The 26,229-nt window shown below is 35.4% G+C and overlaps 1 protein-coding gene across 1 annotated transcript in view; it reads left to right on the top strand.

Moving 5' to 3' along the window:
• Positions 1-26,229, top strand: part of CLGN (calmegin) — a 43,566-nt gene that overhangs the window by 262 nt on the left and 17,075 nt on the right. The window contains exons 2-7 of the mRNA XM_059923926.1: positions 13,342-13,494; positions 16,022-16,095; positions 16,769-16,827; positions 20,015-20,156; positions 23,686-23,767; positions 25,177-25,369. Coding sequence (XP_059779909.1) covers positions 13,351-13,494; positions 16,022-16,095; positions 16,769-16,827; positions 20,015-20,156; positions 23,686-23,767; positions 25,177-25,369 — 694 coding nt within the window. The 5' untranslated portion in view covers positions 13,342-13,350. The remainder of the gene's footprint in view (positions 1-13,341; positions 13,495-16,021; positions 16,096-16,768; positions 16,828-20,014; positions 20,157-23,685; positions 23,768-25,176; positions 25,370-26,229) is intronic.

The following is a 26,229-nucleotide window of genomic DNA, read 5'->3' as shown; positions in this document are numbered from 1 at the left end:
GGTGTTGAGTTCGGGGATGGGGATGCAGCCAGCGAGGTTCTTGGGCGGGCTCTCCCGGCCTCGGGAGTGGGAAGGCCGGCCCGGGCGGCGGGCGCTGAGGCCACCTCCGCGTCCGTTGGGTCCTCCGGAACTGCTGTGTCCACCGCCTCGCTGGGGCTGGCGCGGGGAAGGCCAGGTGTCCCCCTCAGCCCGGCCTGTCCCCGACGGTTAAGGGGCCCCAGGGAGCCGAGTCCGTTATTCCAGCGGTTGCCATTTCAGCCCCGTTCCACGCTCGGTCCCCGGTGCGCGCTCCCGAGGGATGGAGAGGGGGCCCGGTAGCCTCTCGGCGCTGCTCCCTCCGCCGGCTACTTCTTACAGAAACGCGAACCAAACCAAAACAGGCTCAGCTTACGCCCTCCCCGCCTCTGTAAAGGCGAAGGGACCTAACCCTCACAGCGGCGTGTCCGGTGACTCCCGGCCGCTCCCTCGAGGCGCTGCCTGGAGCCCGGTGCGCGCGGATGGGGAGGGACCTAGAGGGTTGTGTTGAATCCCACGAAGCCCTAACGACTCGAGACTCATTATCGCCGAAAGCCTGTTTACAATGATCAGATACTTGAGCTGATTTTATTTATAGCATCTGCCTGAGAGACAAAGAGGTTGGAATCTAAAAAAAAAAAAAAAAAAAAGGCCGTGAAGAACCTAGGGGCAAGACGGGAATAAAGACGCAGACCTACTAGAGAATGGACTTGAGGACACGGGGAGGGGAGGGGGAAGGGTAAGCTGGGACAAAGTGAGAGAGTGGTAGTGTATATATGGACATGTATACACTACCAAGTGTAAAATAGCTAGTGGGAAGCAGCCGCATAGCACAGGGAGATCAGCTCGGTGCTTTGTGACCACCTAGAGGGGTGGGATAGGGGGGGAGACGCAAGAGATATGGGGATATATGTATATGTGTAACTGATTCACTTTGTTATAAAGCAGAAACTAACACCATTGTAAAGCAATTATACTCCAATAAAAATGTTTTTTAAAAAAATCACTGTAGAATTAAAAAAAAAAAAAAAAGCAAATGACAACAAAGCTCAGAAGGGAGAAAGTAAATCGAGTGGCCATGGGAAGACCTCTCTAATTAGAAGAGAGTTATTTTATAATGAAAATTTTTGATGCATAAAAGTCATCAAAGCCCTGATCTAGCCTTCTGAATTTGCTTGCTTTAAAATTTTTACGTCACTCTAGGTCTTTTAATCACTCTTGGTAGCCCTCCTTTTGGTAATTGTTTGACTTCTTTTCAGTTTACAGTTTTGTCTTTATATCTAATTGGTTTGATCTTCCAGTCACCTTTAGACCTTATCTCTAAATCCTTCGAAGATAGTCTTTATCTAGTTAATAAAGTTAATTATTGTGTGTGAATGATGTATGCTAATGGATCCGTAGAAGCTGAACAGTGCTATAAATTAACCTTATTGCTTGTTTTCAGTACCTAATAAGTTGTAGTGCTCTTAACTACAAAGCTAGAATTGCTAACTTTAATGGACCTTTAGATCATCCAGATTAACCCTTAAACTTGACAAATGAAAAAAAGGGTTTAGAACAGTTTGAAGCCCTTCCCTTTTTAATAACAGAACAGTAAACTTGGTGCCATGGTGCAAAGCTCAGTGTACTTTCTATTATGTTATTTTGTAGTTGAGCTCCTGAAGCTGCATGACAATTAAAACTTTAAATAGTGGTTTTTCAAACACTACTTTTGAGGCATAGTGGTGTTGGTGAGTACTCAGTCAGCCATTAAAACTGAATAGCAGAAAGGCATTTCAGTTATAAGAAATAGTATATAGAAAGCATGAATGTGTTAGTAGGTGAGTGTTAAGAGTAAGAAATGAGTCTTAAAAGGGCAGAATTTATACTGAGAACTACAGACAACTATTGAACATTTTAATAAATAGGTAGTAAAGTAAGACTTGTTCTTTTTTAGAAAATTCATGCTGGAGAGAAGGTGGCAGATAGATTGATTGGGAAGGCTGGAAGTGAAGAAGCAAAGTGGAAGTTTACAGATCCTTTTCTGAAACCATGGATTTCCACATTAGGCTGTGGCATGGATATAGAAAGATGCATTCAAGAAATATCCAAATGCACTTAGTTACCAATGATGCAGGATATCAGTGAGAAAGAATAGTCTTAAGACAGTGGCAAAGCAACTTGGCTGATTTGGTTGACTGGAGGTGAAGTTAATGGGAGAAGGGAATTGAGATAGAGAACAGGTTTGGGAGGAAAGACCAGCCTCAAATTAATGGAGGCTTTGGTACATCCTTGAAGATGGATAGTGATTTGAAACTAAAGAGTGGCCTCTGTGCTGTGGAGATAACATTTGGGAGTTTTTAGCTAGCTTTTATAAGTAGAAGTCAAGAGTATATGAAATGTAAGGAGAAAGCCTGGGGACAGAACCCTAACGAACAGCAACATTTACAGGAGATTAGAGAAAGAGCCCGTGAAGGTGGCAGAGCAAATGAAGAGAATCAAGAATCAGGAATGGCATCATAGAAACCATGGGAGGAGAGGGCTTCAAGGAAGCAGTAGCAAGGTCAAGAGAGAGCAGTAGGCAATAGGACTGAAAAATGCTATCGCATTTACCAGCTGAGACGTGGTTGGTAGAACTGTTTCAAAGAAGCTAGAATCAAGTACAAGAATGATAAAAGTATTAGTTTTTCATTGTTGCCATACCAAACTTAGCAGCTAAATGCAGCACAAATTTATTTTCTCACAGTTCTATAGGTCAGAAGTCTGACACAGGTCTCACCGAGCTAACATCAAGGTGTTGGCAAGGCATCATTCCTTACTAGAAGCTCTGGGGAGATTCTGCTTCCTTACTCATTCAGGTTGGTTGCAGAATTCAGTTCCTTTTGGTTGTAAGACTGAGGTTCCTGTTTCCTTGTTGACTGTCAGCTGAGAGTTGTTTTCAGCTTCTAGAGACCACCTACATTCCTTGGCTCATGCCCCCCCTTCCTCCATCTTCAAGATCTCTATGGTGGGCAGAGTCCCTCTCACTCTCCAAATCTCTTCTGCCCTCTCTCACTGACTTCCTCTTCCACTTTTAAGGGCCCATGTGATTATGTTGGGCCCACTTGCATAATCCAGAATACTGTCCCTATTTTAGGGTCAGCTAATTAACAACCTTAATTCCACTAAAAAGCCCCCTTTGCTCTGTGAGGTCATGCTTACAGGACCCAATGAATAGGGTGTGGACATCTTTGGGGGGTCATTGTTGTAGCTAGCATAGGAAGTTAAAAGTACTAACAGTTCATGGGTACATTCTTTCTAGATGCTTTTGTTAAGGAAAGGTGATACCTAGAAACATTTACATTACCTAGCATGTGATAATTATAGTCAATAGTAAGCCTTACTGTTTATCCTTGAGTTTTGTAACTAAGAAATGCAAGTATCTTCTTAAATACCCTGAAATTTGTGTGAACACTATAAAATTTTAGAGTCTCATAGGAATATAAGGTAATACTATGAAGTTGTTAGTTTTTATATTTTTATGTAGCCTTAAGCTGCTTTAAAATCTTTGCTGGAAAGATTTTAAAGGCCATTTAACCAGCTAACTAGATATATGTGCATAAAATATAATTTGGATACACATCAAAATATGGCTTTTAAAATATAAAGCCCACAGAAACTGGAATGGATGTCTGAAGGATGGAACATACTAACAAAATATTTAACCTTGTATTTTATAGGCCTAGAACCTCACTGCCATTTAGTGAGTTAAATTGTTAAACCTTCTAACCTTAGAGCCTTAATGAAAGGAATGTAGAGTTTGAATAGACCTAACTTTGAGTCTTGCCTTTGTTGTCTAGTAGCATTCTGTGTTCTTGAGTAAGTTACTTAACCTCCCTGAGCCTTGCTTTCCTTATGTATAATGGGGTACTAATACCTTCACTGCAGAGTAGCTGTAAGGATTGGAATTAACATGTCTGAAACACAGTAAATACTTGAAACAGCACTTCCTGTTCTCCTTGTTCCATTCCTCCCTTTTCAGTTCCTTTCTCAAGTGCAGCTTCCTTTGCCCTTGGCCTAGGGGAATCAGTCCTTTGTATCCTTTACACCTCATTTTGAATGTAACTTTCTCAAGGAGGCTTTCTCTGCCCCTTCCCCTACCCTGTAAATTCAGTTCCCCAATTACCAACTCTTACAACTTCCTTACTAGTCTGTCACTTGTTACAGTTTACGTGATATACCTGGGTTATTTGTTTAATGTCTGCTTTCCATCCCAGACTGTAAGCTCTTTGCGATCAGGGGCCATGTGTGTTTTGCTAATTACTGTAAATTCAGTGTCTAACATCATGCCTGGCACATAATTGACAACCATAGGTATTTGTCAAATGAATTTGTGAATGATGAATTTTATTATCTACTGGCTAACCTCTCTTGAATTTCTGGAAACATTAGCCACCACAAAATTAATAAATCCCTGGTGCAGCTTATTCTGAAGGATGCTCGTTTCTTCTGTGAGAAAGTACCTGCATTTCGAACGGAGTCTTGCAGCTTCTTTGGAAGAAGGCTGCCTCTTTAAGATGCCACTATTACCTACCTCTCCACCTTATTTCTGATCCTTCAAAGTGAACTTTCTATGTGCTGCATAGCCTACATAGCCAGATAATTCCAAGAATACCCTTTAATTTTGGTGAAAATTTGTCCAGTTTTATTTTTCTGATGTGGTAACCCAAAATTTTTTCATCTAATTTTTTTGTTTACTGTCTTTTCTAGTAAATTATGAATTGAGTTGTTAAAATGCAGCATGTCTACAGCAAGATTCTGAAGTAACTCACAATGAGATGTTTCTTCATAGATGTATAGTAAAAATGAAAAATGTGTTTAATTCCCCCATATTAAATTAGAACATAAAACTGCAAACTTTCTAGATTATTATCTCCTTATCTATAGGAAAGCTTTAACTATGTTAAGTTTTAACAATGTTCCAAAAAACTTTAGAGGGCCATTGTTGGAAGCATTGACATACCCATTTCTCTGTCATAAAACCATAGATAAAGACATCTATTATATAAGGATTCAGTCCATGAATTTTTCTAGGAGTTAAATTCTAAAAAAGGATTTTTTTCCTCCAAGGATCTTGTAGACTTTTATAGACAGTGAAAACTCCTTCATTTTATTTCTGACCTTCCCCTAATTGCCTGGAAACCCTTTTGCCAAATTTATTGTTGCAGTGCTGCCACAACAATAAAGTCATTCTAGTTTGTTGCTTAGTAACGTCTATTTCTGTCCACCCATAACCTTTTATTCTTGTCATTTATGCATTCATTCATTCTGTGAACATATATCTTTCTCTATTTATCATGTATGAGCACTCTTTGGCTAGCACTGTGAATACCGAATCCTTATCTCTGGCTCTCAGTGGGCTTATATTTTTGTCTGTTTTCTGCTGCAAGTTTCCTCAAGCAATTCTTTTGGAACTATGTAGAAGTAGTATAAATCCTAAATAAATAAATGTATCATTATTATGTTTATATAACCATTATTTTGAAAATGATGCTATTTAGTCCATTTTAACTTTAGTGTGTAGCTATGTTTTTAAAACCCAGTGCAGAGTTAGTTTATTCTTTCTGTAATTACTATGACCAAATACTATCCCCATATCCTGGATTTCAGCTCTGATCACTTCACTAATCTCAGACCTTCAGTAGTTTCTGAATTTTATAGGATCAGATCCGGAATCTTTGCAACACTTTGTAGGTCTTTGCCTAAATCACCAGAAAGTTGTATTTTCAACTATTATTTCTGCTGTTATGGTTCTTTCCCCACTTTTTACTGTATTTCTTGAGATATTTTCATTGTTTCTAAGTCCTTCTGATTTAGGAAAAAAATACCCAGTTTTAGTTAACAGTATATATTAGATAAGATAATGCTCACATAGAAAATTTAAAAATCCCAGATGCCTAACATAATTTCTGGTTGCTGGTGTCCTGAGGAGTAGATAGCTGTGATGGTTAATTGTATCTGTCTACCTGATGCAACCACAGGGTGCCCAGATATTTGGTCAGACATTATCTTGGGTGTGTCTGTGAGGGTGTTTTTGGATGAGATTAACATTTGAATGGTAGGCTGAGTAAAGCAGATTGTCCTCCCCTAGGTGGGTGGCCTTCATCCAAACAGTTGGAGGCCTGAATAGAACAATAAAGCTGATACTCCAGTGAGGAAGAGGGAACTCTTCCTGCCTGACTGGCTGAGCTGGGACTTCAGTTTTTTTCCTGCCCTTGGATTTGAACTGAAACATTGGCTCCTCTTGGTTCTTGAGCCTGCTGGCTTTCAGACTGGAGCTTATAGCATTGGCTCTCCTGGCTTCCAGGCCTTTAAACTGAGACTAGCACTACATCATTGGCTTTCCTGGGTCTCATTTAACTCCATTCACCTGAGTCATGCTTAACTCCAAGAAAAATATAGTCTAGTCATGTCTCCTGACAAAAGAGAAAATAGCTTGGTGATCAGCCAGCAATCTCTCCCAAGTATCTCATACTTGGCCAGAGTTACTTATATTTCAATTTGTTATTGAACCAGCCCAGAGGCAGTGCAGAGAACATACATGAGATCAAAGATATATGCAAATGGATGTGCTTCTCCAGTGCCTCCTTTCTTCTTCATGAAGGCACAAATATTTTGTGATTTCAGCAACCTGTATCGAGTGAGGAATACACAGGACGCTTAGAGCCATGGGCTTGCTATCTTTTATACATTTGTAAGGAGCCAAGGAGGTGGTGTCAGCACTAAAAGTTCTGTATTATACCATATAAACAAATTCTTGCTGCACTAAAACTGTATAACTTAGGACAACCATATAGCTCAATAAGGAATTAGAGGACTTGAACAACACTATAAAGCAATTGGACTTAATACACATACACAGAACACTTCACCTAACAATAGCGGAAAGAAAAATTAATGCCAGTCTTCCTCAAACTCTTCTAACAAGTTGAAGAGGAGGGAATACTTACAAACTCAGTCTATGAGGGCAGCATTACCCTGATACGAAAGCCAGACAAAGACACTGTAAGAAAACTACAGACCAATATCCCTGATGAATATTGATGAAAATACATATTTTTCTTAAGTGCACATGGAATATTCTCTAGGATAGACCATATGTTAGGCCACAAAACAAGTCCTTTTTTTTTTTTTTTTTTAGAAATTCACGTTCTTTTATTTATTTATTTATTTATGACTGTGTTGAGTCTTCGTTTCTGTGCGAGGGCTTTCTCTAGTTGCGGCAAGCGGGGACCACTCTTCATCGCGGTGCGCGGGCCTCTCACTGCCGCGGCCTCTCTTGTTGCGGAGCACAGGCTCCAGACGCGCAGGCTCAGTAATTGTGGCTCACGGGCCCAGTTGCTCCGTGGCATGTGGGATCTTCCCAGACCAGGGCTCGAACCCGTGTCCCCTGCATTGGCAGGCAGATTCTCAACCACTGCGCCACCAGGGAAGCCCACAAAACAAGTCTTAACAAATTTTTAAAAGTTGAAATCATTCAGAGTATCTTTTCCAGTTACAGTGTAATGAAACTAGAAATCAGTAGCAGAAGGAAAGCAGGAAAATCCACAAATATGTGAAAATTAAAAAACACACTTTTAAACAACCAAGTGGGTCAAAAAAGAAATCACAAGGAAATTAGAAAATATCTTGAGATAAATGAAAAAAAAAAAAATCCCACAAGAGACCAAAACTTATGGTATAGAGTGAAAGCACTGCTAAGAGGGAAATTTATGGCTGTAAACACTTACAGTAAAAAAGAAAGATCTTAAATTAACAACCTAACTTTACAACTTAAGGAACTAGAAAAACCCAAAGCTAGAAGAAGGAAGGAAATAATAAAGATTAGATAAGAGATAAATGAAATAGAGAATAGATAAACAACAGAAAATGTCAGTGAAACCAAGAGTTGGTTCTTTGAAAAGATCAACAAAATTGATAAACCTTTAACTAGATTGAATTAAAAAAAGAAGACTCAAATAATTAAAATCAGAGACGAATGAGGGGACATTACAACTGATTCTATAGATATAAAAATATAAGGGAATGCTATAAACAATCATATGCCAACAAAATGGATAACCTAGATGAAATGGACAAATTCCTAGAAACATACAACCTATTAAGACTAAATCATGATGATGTAGGAAATCTGAACAGACCTGTAACTAGTAAGGGAATTGAATCAGTAATCAAAAACCTCTCAACAAATAAAAGCCCAGGAGTAGATGGCTTAACTGGTGAGTTCTACCAAACACTGAAAGAAAAATACCAGCTCTCCTCAAGCTCATCCAAAGCACTGAAGAGAAGGGAACCCTTCCAAACTCATTCTGTGAGGGCAGTATTACCCTGATACCAAAACCAGACAAAGAAATGACAAGAAAACTACAAACCAATATCCCTGATGAATTGTTGCAAAAATCCTTACCAAAATATTAGCAAACAAAAATCAAAAGCACATTAGAAGATTGGGACTTCCCTGACAGTCCGGTGGTTAAGACTCTGCGCTCCTACTGCAGAGGGCACAAGTTTGATCCCTGGTTGGGGAAGTAAGATCCCACATGCCATGTGGTGCGGCCAAAAAATTAAAAAACTTAAAAAAAATACAAAATACATGACTATAGGCTTTAAAAAAAAAAAAAAGATTTATACACCATGACCAAGTGGGATTTATTCCTGGAATGCAAAGATGGTTCAACGTATGAAAACCAATTGGTGTAATGCATCACATTGTCAATGGAGGGGAAAGAAACCATATGATCATCTCAACTGATGCATAAACAGCATCTGATGAGTTCCAACACCCTTTTATGATAAACACTCAACAAAATATGAATAGAAAGAAATTACCTCAGTGTAATAAAGGCCATATCTGAAAAATCAACAGCTAACACCATACTCAATGGTGAAAGACTGAAAGCTTTTCCTCTAAGATCTAGAACAAGACAAGGATGCCTGCTTTTGTCACTTCTATTCAACATAGTACTGGAAGCCCTAGGCAGAGCAGTTAGGCAAGAAGAAGACATCCAGGGGCTTCCCTGGTGGCGCAGTGGTTGAGAGTCCGCCTGCCAATGCAGGGGACACGGGTTCGAGCCCTGGTCTGGGAAAATCCCACATGCCGCGGAGCAACTAAGCCCGTGAGCCACAGCTACTGAGCCTGCGCGTCTGGAGCCTGTGCTCCACAACAAGAGAGGCCGCGATAGTGAGAGGCCCGCGCACCGTGATGAAGATTGGCCCCCGCTTGCCACAACTAGAGAAAGCCCTCGCACAGAAACGAAGACCCAACACAGCCATAAATAAATAAATAAATTAATTAAAAAAAAAAAAAAAAAAAAGAAGACATCCAAATTGAAAAGGAAGAAGTAAAATTATCTCTGTTCACAGACAACATTATCTTATATGTAGAAAACCTAAAAATTCCACCAAAAAAATTGTTAGAACTAACAGAAGAATGGTGGTTGCCTGGGGCTTGGGAGAAGGGGATATGGAGGAGTTGTTGTTTAAGGGGTATAGGATTTTAGTGTTGTAAGATGGAAAAAGAGATGTGGAGATAAGATGTACAGCAGTGTGAATGTTCTTAACACTCCTGAACTGAACAGTTAAAATTCGTTCAAATGATAACTTTTATGTGTATTCTACCACAATTAAAAAATTTTAAACTGCACAAGTTAGTTACTTCAGTGTTTTGTAAATTACCCCATTTGTCAGGCCTCTCAAAGCTCCAGTGCAGGCCTAGCAGTATCTTGCCTCTCTTCTTAAGAAATGATGTGTGACAACCTCACAGTTTTGTTTGGAGCTTGATTACATGTTGGCACCATAGCGTGGTAGACCTCCAAGTAATACTGAAAACTTCATGATGTAATTCTCAATTGTCAGTTGGTGCATCACTGAATAATGATAGAATACTGCAGAATTAAGCAGAAACTGTTAGGTCTGTATTTCTGATTTTTTAAGAAAGGAATAAATAGCAAAAACAACCTTGGACTATATCATTTTCTTAATGGAGACTATTATCCTGTAGAACTGCATTGTCTGCAGAATGGTTAATGACCACTTACAATTTATTTTTAAGTATTCCACTTGTATAGTAAGGTTGATATGACCATTTCTGGATGAATATCTTCATAGCTTAGTACTAATAGTCATCTAAATTTTGGACATCTCCAGGAGGTTTGAAATGTGTTATGTTACGATTTTTGCAATTTCTTTCCATTGCTTTATCAATAAACATATAATCAGTGGGGTAATATTAAAATAAGAAGTAGCATGGTATATTGATGTAAAGTTTTGGATTCTCATCTTGTCTCACATTTCCAATCATGAGAATTTGATCAGGTTTTTGAATCCTTCTGCTTTCAGTTTGTAGATTGGGAGTAATAATCGCTATCCTGGGTTGCAAAGATTAAAGTAGCTAGTTCCTTTATGCAAATGAATGATTATAGTCATAGAACTTTAGAGAAGAAACAAACTTTCCAGATAAAGGGTTTTCTAAACTTTTTTCTGAAGCTTTGGCAACTGTTTCTGAAAGAAAGTTAGGAAGAACCTAATATAGAAAACAAATAATATACATTGCTATATTTAAAGTAGATAACCAACAAGAACCTACTGTATAACACAGGAAACTCTGCTCAATACTCTGTAATAACCTAAGTGGGAAAAGAATTTTTAAAAGAATAGATACATGTATATGTATAACTGAATAACTTTGCTGTACACCTGAAACTAACACAACATTGTTAATAAACTGTACTCCCATATGAAATAAAAATTTTAAAAATAAAAAAATAAAAAATTATATAAAGCAAAAAATTAAAAAAGAAGAAAGAAAGAAAACAAATAAAATTGGCTGAAGAAAGAGTAGGGTTCCAGAGAGGACACTGCCTGCTTGGTTTCCCCTTAGTTCTTCTCTGGCAGCCCAGTCCACCAGAGCTCAAAGCACTTAGAACATGTTTTTTCAACAAGTTTAATTATTAAGAAACTAAACTGTGCGTTCATTTTGAAGGAGAAGATATGGGGCTAAAGTGATATTAATGTTCATTATTACTGCTATTATTATTTTATGCATTTCTGTTTTACTCAAATGTTATTGATAGCAAGTCAAGAAAAACACCTTTTGCATTGTTATATGTCATGGAAGGCTCTTAAACTTTTAGAATTAATGAAGCTTTTAGGGTCGTTAACAGTTAATAAGCAATGTGTAAATGTACTCATATCTGTGCCAATAAGTGAAAATTTTAAAAACCCCTACCTTACTGTTATTAAGTCAAAGTGATCCCTTTATATTTACTTTCTATCCCAGTTAACCTCTTTTTCATGACTCGAGAGATTAAACTCTTCTAATTAAATTATGATTAGTATGCATCATTTTTTGTGTTGTCTTTGTGTAAAAATGGTGGTATTAACACACCTTTTAATATAGAATGTTCATATTATGGTAGAATAGTGTTGATTTTTTTAAACCTGCATTTTCAAAGTAAACTTTAAAGTTGTACCCAGTGGCCTTTAGAAGAAATTAAAGCTAAATGGCCCACACATTCATGTAGAGTTTTGATCTCATTAAAAAGGGTTAGTTGAGCTAACCAAATGGAAAAATGCTTTTTATAGTCTGATGCTTCTTTTTTGAAAACAGCTTAATTGATATATTTTTTGCATACCTACAAGTTGACCTGTTTAATGAGGGTAGTTCAGTGGGTTTTAACATATTTAACATATTTACAGTTATGCAGCCATTACCATATTCCCATTTTAGAATATTTTCATTACTCTCAAAAGAAACCCTGTGCACATTAACCCTTTCTTCCCACTTCTTTCCTTTCCTTTCCTTAGGCAATCACTTATCTATTTTCCGATTCTATGGATTTGCCTATTTAAATGGGGTCATACAATATGTGGTCTTTTTATGACTGCCTTCTTTCACTCAGCATAATGTTTTTGAGATTCATCTGTCTTGTAACACATCAGTACTCCGTTCTATTTTATTGCTAAACAATATTCCAGTGTATGAATATTCCACATTTTGTTTATCCATTCATCAGTTGATGAACATTTGGGTTGTTCACACTTTTTTGGCTATTATTAACAATTTTTTTTAAACATTTACATTCCAAGTTTTTGTTTGGACATCTGTTTTCATTTCTCTTGGGTAGATACTTAGGAGTGGAATTGCTGAATCATAAGGTAATTCTATTTTTAACATTTTGAAAAACTGCCACACTGTTTTCCAAAGCTCATTTTGTATTCCTGCCAGCAATGTATGAGGATTCCAGTTTCTCCACAGCCTCCCAAAACTTGTTATTATTATCTCTCTTTGATTATAGCCATTCTGGTGAGTGTAGAGTGCTATCTCATAAATTCAGTGTTTCTTAGGCAGACCCATATAGGTCTGTAGATATCTTCTGCAGAATCTAAGAGTTCTAAGAATATACTTTTTAAAAAAAAAATGTTCATGTTGATGGTAATATAACTATACTCTGGATCTTCTGAATGACTGACCACCTAATAACCAAGACTGCCACACTATTTCAGTATTCATATTTACCTGTTTAAAAGTCCACTGGCACCAAGAAATAAAACTTTCATTTTTAACATGCTAATGGGAATAGAGGGGGCTGTAATTATATAAATTATGTATTTCTGCCAAGAGGCAGCCAAATAATATTGGCTTCTCCTCATCTCAATTAATGCTATAAGGAACAGAGGTTTTGCAGTATTTGAATAGAGAAATGGTTATACAATTGACTCATCATAGTATTATGGGGATGATAAATGCAAAAGAACTTTATTCATAGCACTCAACCTGGTTGCAATAAATCCTGTATTTGTTTGAATTTCCAGCTGTGATTTGATTTCAGTAAAATACTATCGCATTCAATTGTGATAAAATTATTTTTCTTTTTTTGGTGTTTACATATAAATATATTTTGTTTTTATAATTGTAAAATTTCCACTTGTATGGTTATATACACTTAAGCAACATTATAATAAAAAAGTAACTCGAGCGAACATTTAGGAATCACGATCCTCTTTTCTTTTTTTTTAGAGGGGCCCACATATTATGAGTTCATTGGTCACTGTTATCTATATCTTTAGGTTTGTGCCTTTGGCTCTTTGCTTTTAGAGGCAGGTCTTCAGCTGTAGACTCCTGTGAGATTTTGAAGTTTGTGTTATCACTTGTTCAAAGCATAATTTAAGTAAGTTTGGTAATGATTTGTTTTAAAAGCCATCCGAGAAAAAAAGAGGTATTAAGGAGAAATTCTTTCTTTGTAAATATACTTACACATATTTTTCACAACTTTGTTTTGTTTTTACTGATTACTGTCAATTTCACAGATAATCAATATGCGTTTCCAAGGCTTTCGGCTATGTTTGGGTCTTCTTTTCATCTCAATTAATGCAGAATTTATGGATGATAGTGTTGAGATGGGAGACTTTGATGAAAATTCAGAAGAGATTGATGCTAATGAAAATGAATTCTCCTCAGAGGTAAGGTTATTGAGAAACAAGCTATAAATTATTCTTTTAGGGACTTCCCTGGCGGTCCAGTGGTTAAGACTTCACCTTCCAGTGGAGGGGGTGCGGGTTCCATCCCTGGCTGGCGGGGAGCTGCTAAGATCCCACATGCCTCGCAGCCAAAAAACCAAAACATAAAACAGCAGCAATATTGTAACAAATTCAATAAAGACTTAAAAATTAGGTCCACATCAAAAAAAATCTTTAGAAAAAGTAATAAAATATTCTTTTACATGATACATAGGGGTGACTAATTTCTTAAGATTCATTTCTATTCAAATTGTCTTTAGTTTCAATATAAATAGAAAAAACATTGCCTTTTTCCAACTATTTGTTGCTGTGTTTTTAATTTGTGCATGGCTCCTAGCACAGTTTTATTACCAAATAAATATGGGGAAGATCTTTACTATCAAACTAGGAGTTCATCACTGGCTAAAGAGGACTAAATACTTTAGCTAAGGGAAAGGTTTTTAGTCTTATTTCTGACACTGCCAGCCCTTTTCAGATAAAAGAAAAGGTAGTATAATTTTCTCCTAGAAGTAAGGAAAGTAGTGTTTATTTCTCTGAGGAAAGAAAATGCTAAATAAGATGAATTAGAAAGGGGAGTGAAGATGAGGTAGGCATTTAGTAAGGCTCACAGTGTTTCTGTCTCAGCATTAAGATGTGTGTCTTGAGGTAGTGACTGATAGGAGTCTGGAAAACAGGAGTCTGGAGGTTTTTGTACACTTTGACAATCCATAAGAGCTTTCACATTGAGAATATTCATATCTAATATTGAGACAATCAGAAAATTTTTTCAGAAATATTTTTGGTGAGGAAATATCAATTATATTGTGCTAGCCACTGTTTAAAGGGCCAAGGAGGATAATATATAGTTGTTACAGACTTCCTTTTAGAGTTTTTTATTTGCAAATGCAAGTGTTGTTTAGCTGCTTAAGGTGAATATTCTTTCTCCTGTTAAGTTTTAAGCTCCACAAGGACATTTCTTTTAAAACCTGGTTCTGTGATCCACAGAAACTAAGTAGTAATCAAAGTGTTTATGGCTGACTTAGATACAGCTACTACGAGGGTTTTGGAGGTTAATACTTCAAAGAAATTTCAGATATCTACGACTCTTAACTATATTTGATGATAACTTGAGAAGATGATAAGAAATGGGAGGAACAATTTTTGATGCTTCTAATTTTATAGCATGAGTAATCTAGGTATGGTAAAGTACAAGTAAAGTATAAATAAAGTGCAAAATAAATTGCTGGTGATTTAAAGGGTCGTCTAACAGAAGGAAGCCTCTTGTAACACCATTGCCCATTTTTGCCAATCCATAAAAATATAGAGAACAGTAAAGTTGTAAGTTGTAATTCAGAAAACTTCATAGGAGATTGGCAATTTGGGTAGCAGAATATTGACCTGTTAGTAAGTGTGTGGGATTTTGTTTAATTACTGATTTTCCTCCCTTAGACAGGAAATGTACTATTAGGGAAGGGTAGGGACAGTGAAAATAGTAAAAGTACTTCTGCATCCTTTTCTCTTAAGGCTGAGAGAAGAAATCTCATAATTAATCATATAGGTAAAATCATAAAGGCTGATTAAGAAAGGACCAAGATTTATCTATTACTGTAAGCAAAATTTTATTTATTCATCAGCAGTTCAAATTATCTTTTGACAATTTGTCGATAAATTTAATTTAAATTATTTTATTGGTGCATTTGGTATAGTGTAGTGGTTAAGTGTATAACCTTTAGAACCTAGGCTCATATCTTTTAAGTCCTGCAAGTGTCTAACTGTATGACAGTGGGCAAATTATTTTGCCTGTCTCCCACAGTTTCATCATACGTAAAATGGGAACAATAAAGTACTTCCCGCGTAGAAATATTATGAGGATTAAAAGAGCCATCAAATCACACCCCCGCCCCCACCATCATTATCATCATAGCAGCTAACACTTACATGGCACTTGAAACAATGCTTTGAGCTAATTGCTTTTCAGTCCTTTCTCTTTTGAATCTTATTTTTCCTCTGGGTTTCTAATTTCTCAGAATGTTGTCATCATCCTCTAGTCACATAACAGTGAAATTTAAGAGTTAATTTTAAACTAACCTATGTGCTTACTAAGTTTTTCATCTTATATGTTTTTCATCTTACATCTTTTGCTTCTAATGATTTTTTATCCTCAAATATTGTCACCTGTTAGAATCCTTTCAAAGCCACGTCCACTGCATCATGAGACCTTTGCTAATTACTTCCTCCCATCCCTCCTGTGTTAGAAGGAGTCAGTGTATTCTGTGTGCACATAGAGTTTTTTTCCATCATGTATCTCTTATATTCTTCTGTATTTTCTTACCAGTAGAATACAAAGTTTTGAGGCCAGAGACCATGTCACCTACCATCTATCTATATTACCTATATGTGTATTCCATACTAGGTTCTTAATTAGTGAGATTATTTAATTAAAATATTTGTGAAGGTGAATAACTTTAGATTTTTAAAATCTGTTTTCTAGATTAAATATAAGACACCTCAACCTATAGGAGAAGTATATTTTACGGAAACTTTTGATAGTGAAAGGTTGGCTGGGTGAGTATTCATTCAGGAGAATTTCTTCCTTGATTTGATTAGCTTTTGGGGAGTTATTGGTTGTTAGCCTATGAAAATTGCCTCTACCACAGTACCTTAAAAAAGGGTTAAAATACTTTATTTCACGGTGTAAACCAATACCTTAACACATTTTTATTATTGATAGAAGTGTTTAATTTGAATTGTTATAATTTATACAAAGAAAATATACAAATGAATCATGAATGTACAGTGAAAACTTACAACATTTCTTCATTCCTTAGGACAGATATTAATAATGTAATTTCAGATGACAAATTCAAGTTAATGTTTTATCCTAAATAATGGTAAAAAAACAATAAAAGTTATTATTTATTGATCATTATATGCCAAATACTGTCCTAAGTAGGTGGGTAAGAACTATCTTTATCTGCCTTTTACCAGTGAGGAAACTGAGGCTTAGTGTACCTTAGCTATGATCATACAGCTAGTAAATTGCAGATTCTAAATTTAATTTAACTCTAGCTTTACAGGATTATGTGTAGACATCCTTCTTTAGCCTCTAAGTATTCATTTATCTTAGAAGGAAAAGCGACTATTGGGTAATCTTATGTTGTATTTCTGATATGCATTGTATCTATAAATTGTTAGTTTTATTTTTAATGATATACATTTCTTTCAACTTTATTTATAGGTGGGTCTTATCAAAAGCAAAAAAAGATGATACAGATGCGGAGATTTCTATATATGATGGTAAAATATTTATTTAAATATTCAACATAACCAGTATGACCCAGAGTTCACTAGCTTTTGAGATTATATTTTTATTAAATATACCTGAGGCCCCATCCTGCTTCACAACAGAATCTTGTCAAAAGACAAATAGAGTCTTTTGTCTCCTTTCCAATATTTCTGGAAGTCCAGGTAATCCATACTTAAGCCACCATCCAGTTTTCTAACTCTGAACAGTTAAATTTTCACTCCACTGCAGTTAGTCTCTTGCAGGATTTCCCAGGCTACTGCTGTTCTCTACCGTTTTATCTCAAGCATGGGCCGCCTAGATCGAGTTATAACTTTCGGCAGGGTCCTCCTAGAGGACATTTATGAGAGCTATGGGAAATGTGGCTGCTCCTGGAGCTCACACCTCCAAGCCCACAACCATTATCACCGGGTCTCTGATAGGTTATCTTCAGGCTTCACCGTGAAGGAAAAGTCCTGTATGCAAGGGTCATCTTCCCCAACAGGACTCTCCTGGAGTGTGACGGAAGAATTTCTTCCTCCTCTTAGTCTAAAACCAGCCTCCTCAGTTGTTACATCCTAAAGCAGGATCAGCCTCAGTCAAGGTGACAGATAGTGGGAATTTCCTCTCTCTCAGAGGACCTCAGACCCATAAGGATGTGACCTCACACTGAGACTCCAACAGGCGTTACATGAGAATAACAACAGAACAACTAACAGCATGTATAGGATGGCAGCTGTCTACTTCCGTTTCATAGTGTCTGTTTTAGTGTGAGATAAAGATCATGCCTGCATGTCTTCCTTTGTAGTGTTCTCCATCCCAGTGTATATGCTTATGTACTCCAAAAAGAACTCTACCATATGCCCAGAACAAGCAATACTGCATTCAGTCTAAATCCGTTTAGAGAAAAGAATAATTTCCCTCGAAGAAGCAGCAAGTCTGCAGAGATAGAATGCTACCTAAAATAATACCCACGGAAATACCCGCCGTCGAACAGAATGCTTGACTTAAAACATCTATGTTTAGCTTACTTTACAGTTTTTTTAGAACAGCATTGGGTAGATATTTGCTTTATGTTTGTGTTTTAGAAGTATCTGTTGATGGAGTTTTCCTAAAATTAGGATATGGTCTATTTTAGGAGTGAGTTTGTCTCTATTTCTTGCTGGACAAAAGTGACTTAGTGTTTAAATGAGTTTTTTTCCCCCCAGCTTAAAATTAGAACTCAAGCAAGCAGAAAACAAGCTTCTTAACACCTAAGTTTGGTCTATAGTCTTATTAAAGAAAATTATCCACGAAAATAATGTTTTAGCATATTAGATTTGGTATGTTTGGTTGACTTTTTTCAATTTCTTGAAGGCAACTTTGAAAAATACAGAATCTCTTAAAGTTCCAGGTCCTGAAAATGGCATTTTGTATATAAATATTAGTAATGTTGTTTATATAGTGGTTAGTTGAGACCAATATCAGTTTCTTTGCAGGAATATTTAGTATTTCTAGTCGTTAATCACAGCTTCTGTCAAGTGCCACTTGAGTAAAACTAATTCCTATATTTTCAGGAGTAAGCAAATCTGTGTGAAACATTATGTGCTGGGTAACAGGGTTTGCATTTGGAGAAGACTTATTTAAATTTTTCAGATTAAGTTATTAATAAAAGTATAGCTGTTTAAAAAATCACCAATTCCTTAAGTGACCAACTTTCAGGATATCTTATAAAATTTTGTGAATTCTTTTTGAAATTATAGTTACATCAGAGTTCATATTACCTGGCACTGTATAGAATTTGAATAAATGATTGGTTAATGAAAAGTTATTGTTGATTTGAAGTTGGGAAAAACCTCTTGTCCTTGAAAAATAATCACCTTGTCACAGTTTTTCTAAAATTAAAGTAGTACTTTTAGATAGTACCTTTTCATAGCGGATAAATGTATGCATGTAATTACAAAAGAAGGCAACATAGTTTAAAAAAATCCTTTACTATCAGTATCCTAAAATCCCTAAGATAAAGTTGTTACTTCTTAAAAGAAGACCTTTGTGATTTGGTCAAGCCACAGGTTAGTAGTGATAATACAGTTGCTCATCAGTGTGAGAGAAGAAAAACCAAATGAATTCACTTTTTTTAGAAAAGTATACTATAGCCAAATTAGGGGACAAAAAGGAAAAGAAACTTGAAAACTTTAAAAAATGAATTCTTAAAAACCCAATAGTGTGTGCACAATGATAGACCAAAATATACCCCTCTCTGGTTCATGAGACTGTCAGGTTCTTGCACTGTTGTTTTTTTAGAAAGAAAAGAACGTATATAAAGTACATTAGTAATTCAAAAGTGCCCATTAATATTTCAAGTTGGCACAATACTAGAAAATAGCCAGTTTTCGCTAAATTGAGTTTTCTTGGAATAGGCGATACCTCTAATTTTCAAAACTAGAACATTTTATACAAATTAATATAAATTAGTTATTTTCTGTTTTAAAAAGAGTAAAGGAGGAAAGTCCAATCCATAACTTTGGGGCTGCAGCTGACCCGTCTAGCTTTGCATTATATGCTGCCTGTGATCTAATTGCAGGAGCTTCCTGATCTTAAACATGGGAAATTCCAGCCCAGAGAGGACCTAACTCAGCTTTGCTGTGCTACAGCCTAGTGCTTATCTAGTATGTATGACTTCCTTGGCCAAAAGTTCTGAGAACTGATTGGCTTAGCTTAGGAAGTGTTAACTTTAGTTTGTGTTCTTTGGGCATAACAATTTTCAAATTAAAATTTAAATCCCTACAATAACTTCTGCAAAGTAAGAAAAGTAGCTGATGATACCATAAATTTCAAAAAAAAATAGACTGAGGCAAACTCATTTTGTGTTAAGGATGTACTTTGTCTCCTGTGTAATTTAAAAATACAATGTTGATAGACCGTATGAGACAAACCACATTTTGTAATTTCATTGATTACAGTCTTTCAGAGAAATCCAAACTAAGCCAGCTTTAGAGGTGCTTTAATTAAATAATGTAGGGTCTGTTATTTATTAGTTTCCACAATTTTAAGAGAACATACATACATACAGGTGCACATATTATTTTCTGATTTAAAATGTGATTTTATTTTTCCCAAAGTAGCCTTCATGGAACAATCTTATTGGTCACCACTTCTGATAAATAATTCTTAAGTCAGTGTTTTTGGTTTTAGTTTAACTTGCTTTGTTTTGTATTTTAGGAAGATGGGAAATAGAAGAATTGAAAGAAAATCCAGTACCTGGTGACCGAGGACTGGTGTTGAAATCTAGAGCAAAGCATCATGCAATATCTGCTGTATTAGCAAAACCTTTCATCTTTGCTGATAAACCTCTGATAGTACAGTAAGTTTTATTATGTTTTTAATACTTTTTCTGACATTTATATTCGTTTTGTATTATTTGGCTTCTGAATATAGGTATAATGGGTATAAAATCGGCATAAAAAACCAGATTTTTCCTTTTCCATTTCATTTGCTTAAATACACAATGCATGTATACACACAGACACCCTGAGGTTTCGAGTGAAAAGCAGGTTAGTTGAAAAATTATATAATATATGCTGTAATATGCAACATTCCACCACCATAAACTATATAGTGCATACTAAAATCACCATTTTTATTTTAACTCTTTACTTAAAATGACTTGCTATTAAGATATATTAACCTCAGTATATTCAGAATGGAACCATAAATATTGCTGGTAAACCAGTGATAAGATTCAAAGGCAGCAAATTCATTTTAAAGAGGAAGTGCCCTTTTAAAGGGCACATGTTCTCACAGACAGTCACCCCTTCCCTCCCCTGCAATATGACATAAACTAGTTTTATTGTCATGTTGTTTGCATGTGTAACTGTCGTAAAATCAAGTGTAAATTCCTCAAGCTTGTTTCACCTATACTGGTATAAAACCAAAATAGATGTGTACAAATACAATTACAAAACCAATGAAATTCATATTAAAAACAAAGAAAAGGAAATGTAGAAATGTTACTTTTTACCTTATATCAGAAGATTGGGCTGTCCGAAGTTAATTACAGTGTAAGGAAATACCATTAACTGTAAACTTAACACTCCAGAACCCCTTCAGTTTTTTGTTAACGTGTTAAATATATTCCTATGTGGTGTAACTAAAATGCCATTTTGTATTTTAGAAATTTAAAACAATATGGCATTTGGTATAATTGGCCTAATTTTTCAGCTGTGATGCTTTGGCTTAGTTGCACTGTTATTTCAATAAATTTAAAATATCAAATAATGTCAAAGAGTATACAACCATTTAAACAAATGAAAAATATTGTTATAAGTACCTATTGGGATTAATATTTGAGCTTGATATATGTCATTATTCAGAGTTTGGGGTTTCTTTTTTCTTGAAAATTTGAAAGTAATCTTATTCTGTTGAAGTTAGGTGAATATAATATCATTTTCTATTTTAATCCTTTGTGGCTTAAATGAAAGGGTAACGGAAAATAATATAAAGTTTAACTTCTCCAGAGTAAAATGAATCAAATTTGGTATTTTCAGAAAGTATAAATCACTGCTAAGCAAGTAAGTGAAAGATAGCTTGCAAGATTAGAAGCAAAGATAATGAGTCTAAAAAAATTATTAAAGTAGTTGTGAAATTATTATTCTGAAAAAAGAAAAGGAGAATCAAGAAGAATGGAATAGCAGTGTTTGATATGCTTGAAAACAGTTCAAAGAAGGATAGTGAATATTTGTTATTCTTAATTTTGATGAAATGAGATAAATAAAAAGAAATTTTATATTAACTACTATAAATACTATAGATTTATGACATAACTTTACTCTAAAGCTGCTTTTTCCAAATTGTGTACATATTAATGTGCATTACGTGGTCATATAAGTTTTAGAAACTAAGAATATCTGAACCTTAAAGATAAGGAAGCATATTTGCCCATTAAAGACTGAGAAGTTCTCTGTATGAAAACCTGTTTTTAACTTGAATATTGTGTTTCCCAAACATAACTGACCACAGAAGTTTTTTTCCCCCCTAGCAATAATTACTATTTCATGGGACAGTTTAGAAAATGCTACTCTAAAGAAAATAGGGTTAACATATATTCTGCATTTGTCCTCATTTTTCCTATGATTTAAGATTAGCAGCAGTGAAGCTCTATGACATACATTTCACTGATCCTTGAATCCATTGTGAACTGTTTATACTAGGCACAAGTTAATGATTTGAAAAAGCTGGAAGTTTGCAGCGTATGAAATAGACATAGTGATCGAGTCTAGGCATATTAAGACAGCAGAGCTGTCTTACATTTATAGAGACAATTTACACAGTTGTTCTCTCTAGTTCTTTTCACAGAACCCTTTCTCCTTGGATCACCTATACTAAAATTATATCTCATTTTATTTTACTTAGAGTAGCAAATATTTACCTTTAGTTCACATTATGCACCATTTCTTTTACTTTGTACTCTTCAAAGACATGTTCCATGAAAAAAAAGCTTATCAGCTACTGCTTAAAAGTATTGATAAGGCTTTGAGGAAAAACTATTTAAAAAATGAAAAAGAACAAAACAGAACTTTTCTTCTGATCATAACAGAAGCTAACATTTTTGAGCATTTATTGGCCCATCACTGTGCATGACAACTTCTAATCATCATAACAGTCCTTTGAGGTGTAGGTATGGGCAATATTCCCACGTTACAGATGAGCAAATAGAGACTAGAGCTTCAGTAATGTGCCTTTAGCCGAGGTATTACCGGAATCCAGAAAAAATCTCAGGTCTTCCTGACTCAAAAGTACTTGCTTGTAACCACTGTTGCAGATATCTTGAGAAATAAAGCAGAATAGAAAGTAGGGAGGGGAAATCACCATAATCTCCAGCAACTCAGAGATGGTCACTTAAAAGTTTACTGTATTTTCTCTATTTCTTTTCTATACAAAATACATATACTAATTGGGTTCAAACTGTCAAAGTTTTGTATACTTTTTTTTTTTTTTACTTTGTCTCTAAACTTTCTTCAGAAACATTTTAAACTATAGTCTTTCATTAAAATTATCACTGTGTCCTGTTGCTCCTCTAGTTTTCATCTCTTTTTGCTTTAATTAATTAAACCAAATCATAACTTTTTTGGTTTTCACTGTTTTTCAGTTTGATATCCGGTTTGTCACATGTAATTCATCAATTTACTGAAAATCTCTTCTAAATAATGTTCAGTAAGACTGTCATTGCCTAAACAGAACTTTTGCTGAGAATTAGAGTGTTGTAGATCTATGAAGAGACTGCCATGTCAGTTCACTCTTTTAGCTGTTACACTGTGTTTCCCCTATCTCCTGGCTGTTAAGATCTGAAATATTCCAGGTTATTGACTGAGATTATGAAATCTCTTTGCTGGTGGTATTTAATTAAATGTACAACTTATTTAACATGGTTTCAGTGTAGCTGAACTAAAAGACAGATTAGTAGCAGACTGGATATCTAGGATCATTAGCAATTTCTTAGAAATTTATGCTGTAGCCATGACCCCCATAGTCTTTGTTTTTAGTTTATAAAGACTATGTATAGTACGTACCTTATTTTAATTTGAAGTTTCCTGTTAAAAGTTTTAGTCAAAGTATTTTATTCTTAATTCAACAGTTTTGATGAAAAAATTATTTTGACAAATTGGTTGGCTTTTGTATAGTTGATTATAATCATTCTATTTTTAATATTTTAAGGATGTGCACAGAAAAGTCATTTCTGCTTGTTCCCTATAGGTTGTGGATATGCTTTGTATGAGCTTTCTGGTAATGTAAAATGTTTGTGTTTAAATGAATTGAGAGTAATACATTAGATTTTGAAGAACAGTTAGTAACTTTTATTTATCAGCAGTATGATTCTTTTTCCCTTCATTTAGATATGAAGTAAATTTTCAAGATGGTATTGATTGTGGAGGTGCATACATTAAACTCCTAGCAGACACTGATGGTTTGAATCTGGTATGATATTTTAATGTTTAAGAAAACCTTATTAAAGTTAATAAGTATTTTTAAGGAGCAATTGACACAACTGAAATTTTCATTTTCAACTGAAATCGAAAATAACTTTGAAAATTTTTATCCACTGTGAGTTTATATAGCTTTTACAGTGCGCCTTCAAGTTTCATACGCAGCTGTGTTACTTGATGGCATCAGTTTTGTAATCATTAGCCACATAAAAAAGTTTGCTATGTCTATAAATAAAAAATAACCTGGTGCTTATAAATGTCACTAAAAGATCAGCTTACAGTTATTTTCTTTACAAAATAATAATCACAGGAGAAGTAAGATAACGGAGCAAAGCAGTAAAACAAAATGGCCAAAGAACCAAATTAAAAAGGCGGGCCAGTTCAGGAATTGGCAGTCTGCAAAAATTTACGAAGTGAAAAATGTTTTCATAGTGAAGCAAGTTACATTAGGACCATTTGAGGTTTGGAGACATTTCTTATAGCATCCTCCTACAGGAGGCTATGTCAGGATTTCTGCATAAAACAAAAATAACATAAATGAGGCATTAATGAGATATTTGTCAGAATGCGTGGCTATGAAACAGATTAAAGGATTCATTTACTATTATTAGGATCGGGTAAAGGGGAAGCCATTTGTAGTAGATGGTGAAACACTTAGGTATTGTGAGGTGATGATCACCTGAAGGTACAATGGCAATAATAAAGTCAAATACCAAGTATTTTTCTAAGCACTTTATCTAATTAATTCAGTTAATCCTCAGAGAAACCTTATAAGGTACGTACTATTATTATCTTCATCAGAGGTAATGAAATAGAACCACAGGGAGGTTAAGAAATTTGCTCAGGGCCACACACAGCTGGTTTAAAGGCAACGGTAGGATTTGAACTCCAGATCCCATGCTCTTAACCAGCGTCCATGCCAAATGAAGAGAAATGACCAGTAATAAAACGGGGAGCATGTTGCTGTGTCTGTTTTTGAGTCTGAATCTCTTCTTCACATTGTGCTAAGGGGCGCCATTTTCTGGTATCTTACTGAATAGTAGTAATGGCTAAGTAAGCACTGTAGTCTTAAGTCACAGAATGCTTTTCTCTGTGCTTAATTTTCTTAATAAAATATTAATAATACAGAGCTATATAGAGTAACTAAAACATTATGTTGCTAGGGTGGTTCCAGCTTCTCTCCTACATCTTGAGGATGGAAGTAGTGTGTGCACTTAAAAAACTATTTTGAAATAAAATTTGTTGTGTTTTCCACATCCTTTATTGTCAATTGTGTCAACTAATTCTTTGGTGAATTAGCATTTGATACATTTCTGTGAACTCTACCCAATGGGGTAGAATAGAGAAATCCATTAAATACTCTAATTCTGGACTAATCCCAATACTCATCTCTCTTTGAAGGAAAACTTTTATGATAAAACATCCTATACCATTATGTTTGGACCAGATAAATGTGGAGAAGATTATAAGCTTCATTTTATCTTCAGACATAAACATCCCCAAACTGGAGTTTTTGAAGAGAAGCATGCCAAACCTCCAGATGTAGACCTTAAACAGTTCTTTACAGACAGGAAGACTCATCTTTATACCCTTGGTATGTCCTTTTAATTCATTCATTAATTCAAAGATATTTGCTGACTACCAATGTTTTCGTGGCAAGTGCTTTGGGAGAAACACAGGTCCTTCTGTTAAGGGCTTATCTTTTTAGGAGAATAAGACACACATACTTATAGCACAGGTAGAAAGAAAGTAAAGTGTCGTATGAGGTACAGTTAAGAGCTCAAAAACAATATTACTTTCAGTTTGGAAACTTGGAGAAAACCTAGTGAAGGCAGTTATATTTGACCTAGTCTTGAAGTGTAGATACAATGTGGAAGATAGGAGAGGAAAGGGATATTTTAGGCACCCTGACATTAGTGGTGCTGAAAGAATAGAAAACTGGAGAAAAAGGTTAAAGAGGAGGAAGCCCTTAATATTAGACTTTATTCTATAGGCAGTTGTCATTGTTGGGTCCTGCCTTGTGGTAGTTGTGGGAAAACTTTGAAAGGGAAAGCATTGAGCAACCATCTGTTAACATACTTAGCTTTACTTTTGTAACTAGGAGTTTGCGTATATGTTGACTAGGAGGAACAGTACATGGGATTGTTTCTCCTCTTCCCAAGATCATACAATTATAGAGGTTTGTTCTGCCCATGATTACTTAAAATCACAGCATGTCAGAACCTAACAGGACAACTCCATCCAAGACTAAGATATTTCAGTTTTCTTTCCAAAAACTGCAGTTACAGAAACATTCATTTTGTCTGCCAACACAGGGACCAATTTTATTTTTAATATCAGTATTGATATCAAAGACCTTTTTCTGAAATTGGAAAATAGTACTAGACATTTTGGGGAGCATAAAGTAAACTGCAGAAATGTAGGGATAATGAGAAATTATAACTAGAAAAAATG

The sequence above is a fragment of the Balaenoptera ricei genome, chromosome 5 (genome assembly GCF_028023285.1).
Source record: "Balaenoptera ricei isolate mBalRic1 chromosome 5, mBalRic1.hap2, whole genome shotgun sequence".
Lineage (NCBI taxonomy): Eukaryota > Metazoa > Chordata > Mammalia > Artiodactyla > Balaenopteridae > Balaenoptera > Balaenoptera ricei.
This window is presented reverse-complemented; position numbering and strand designations above follow the sequence as displayed.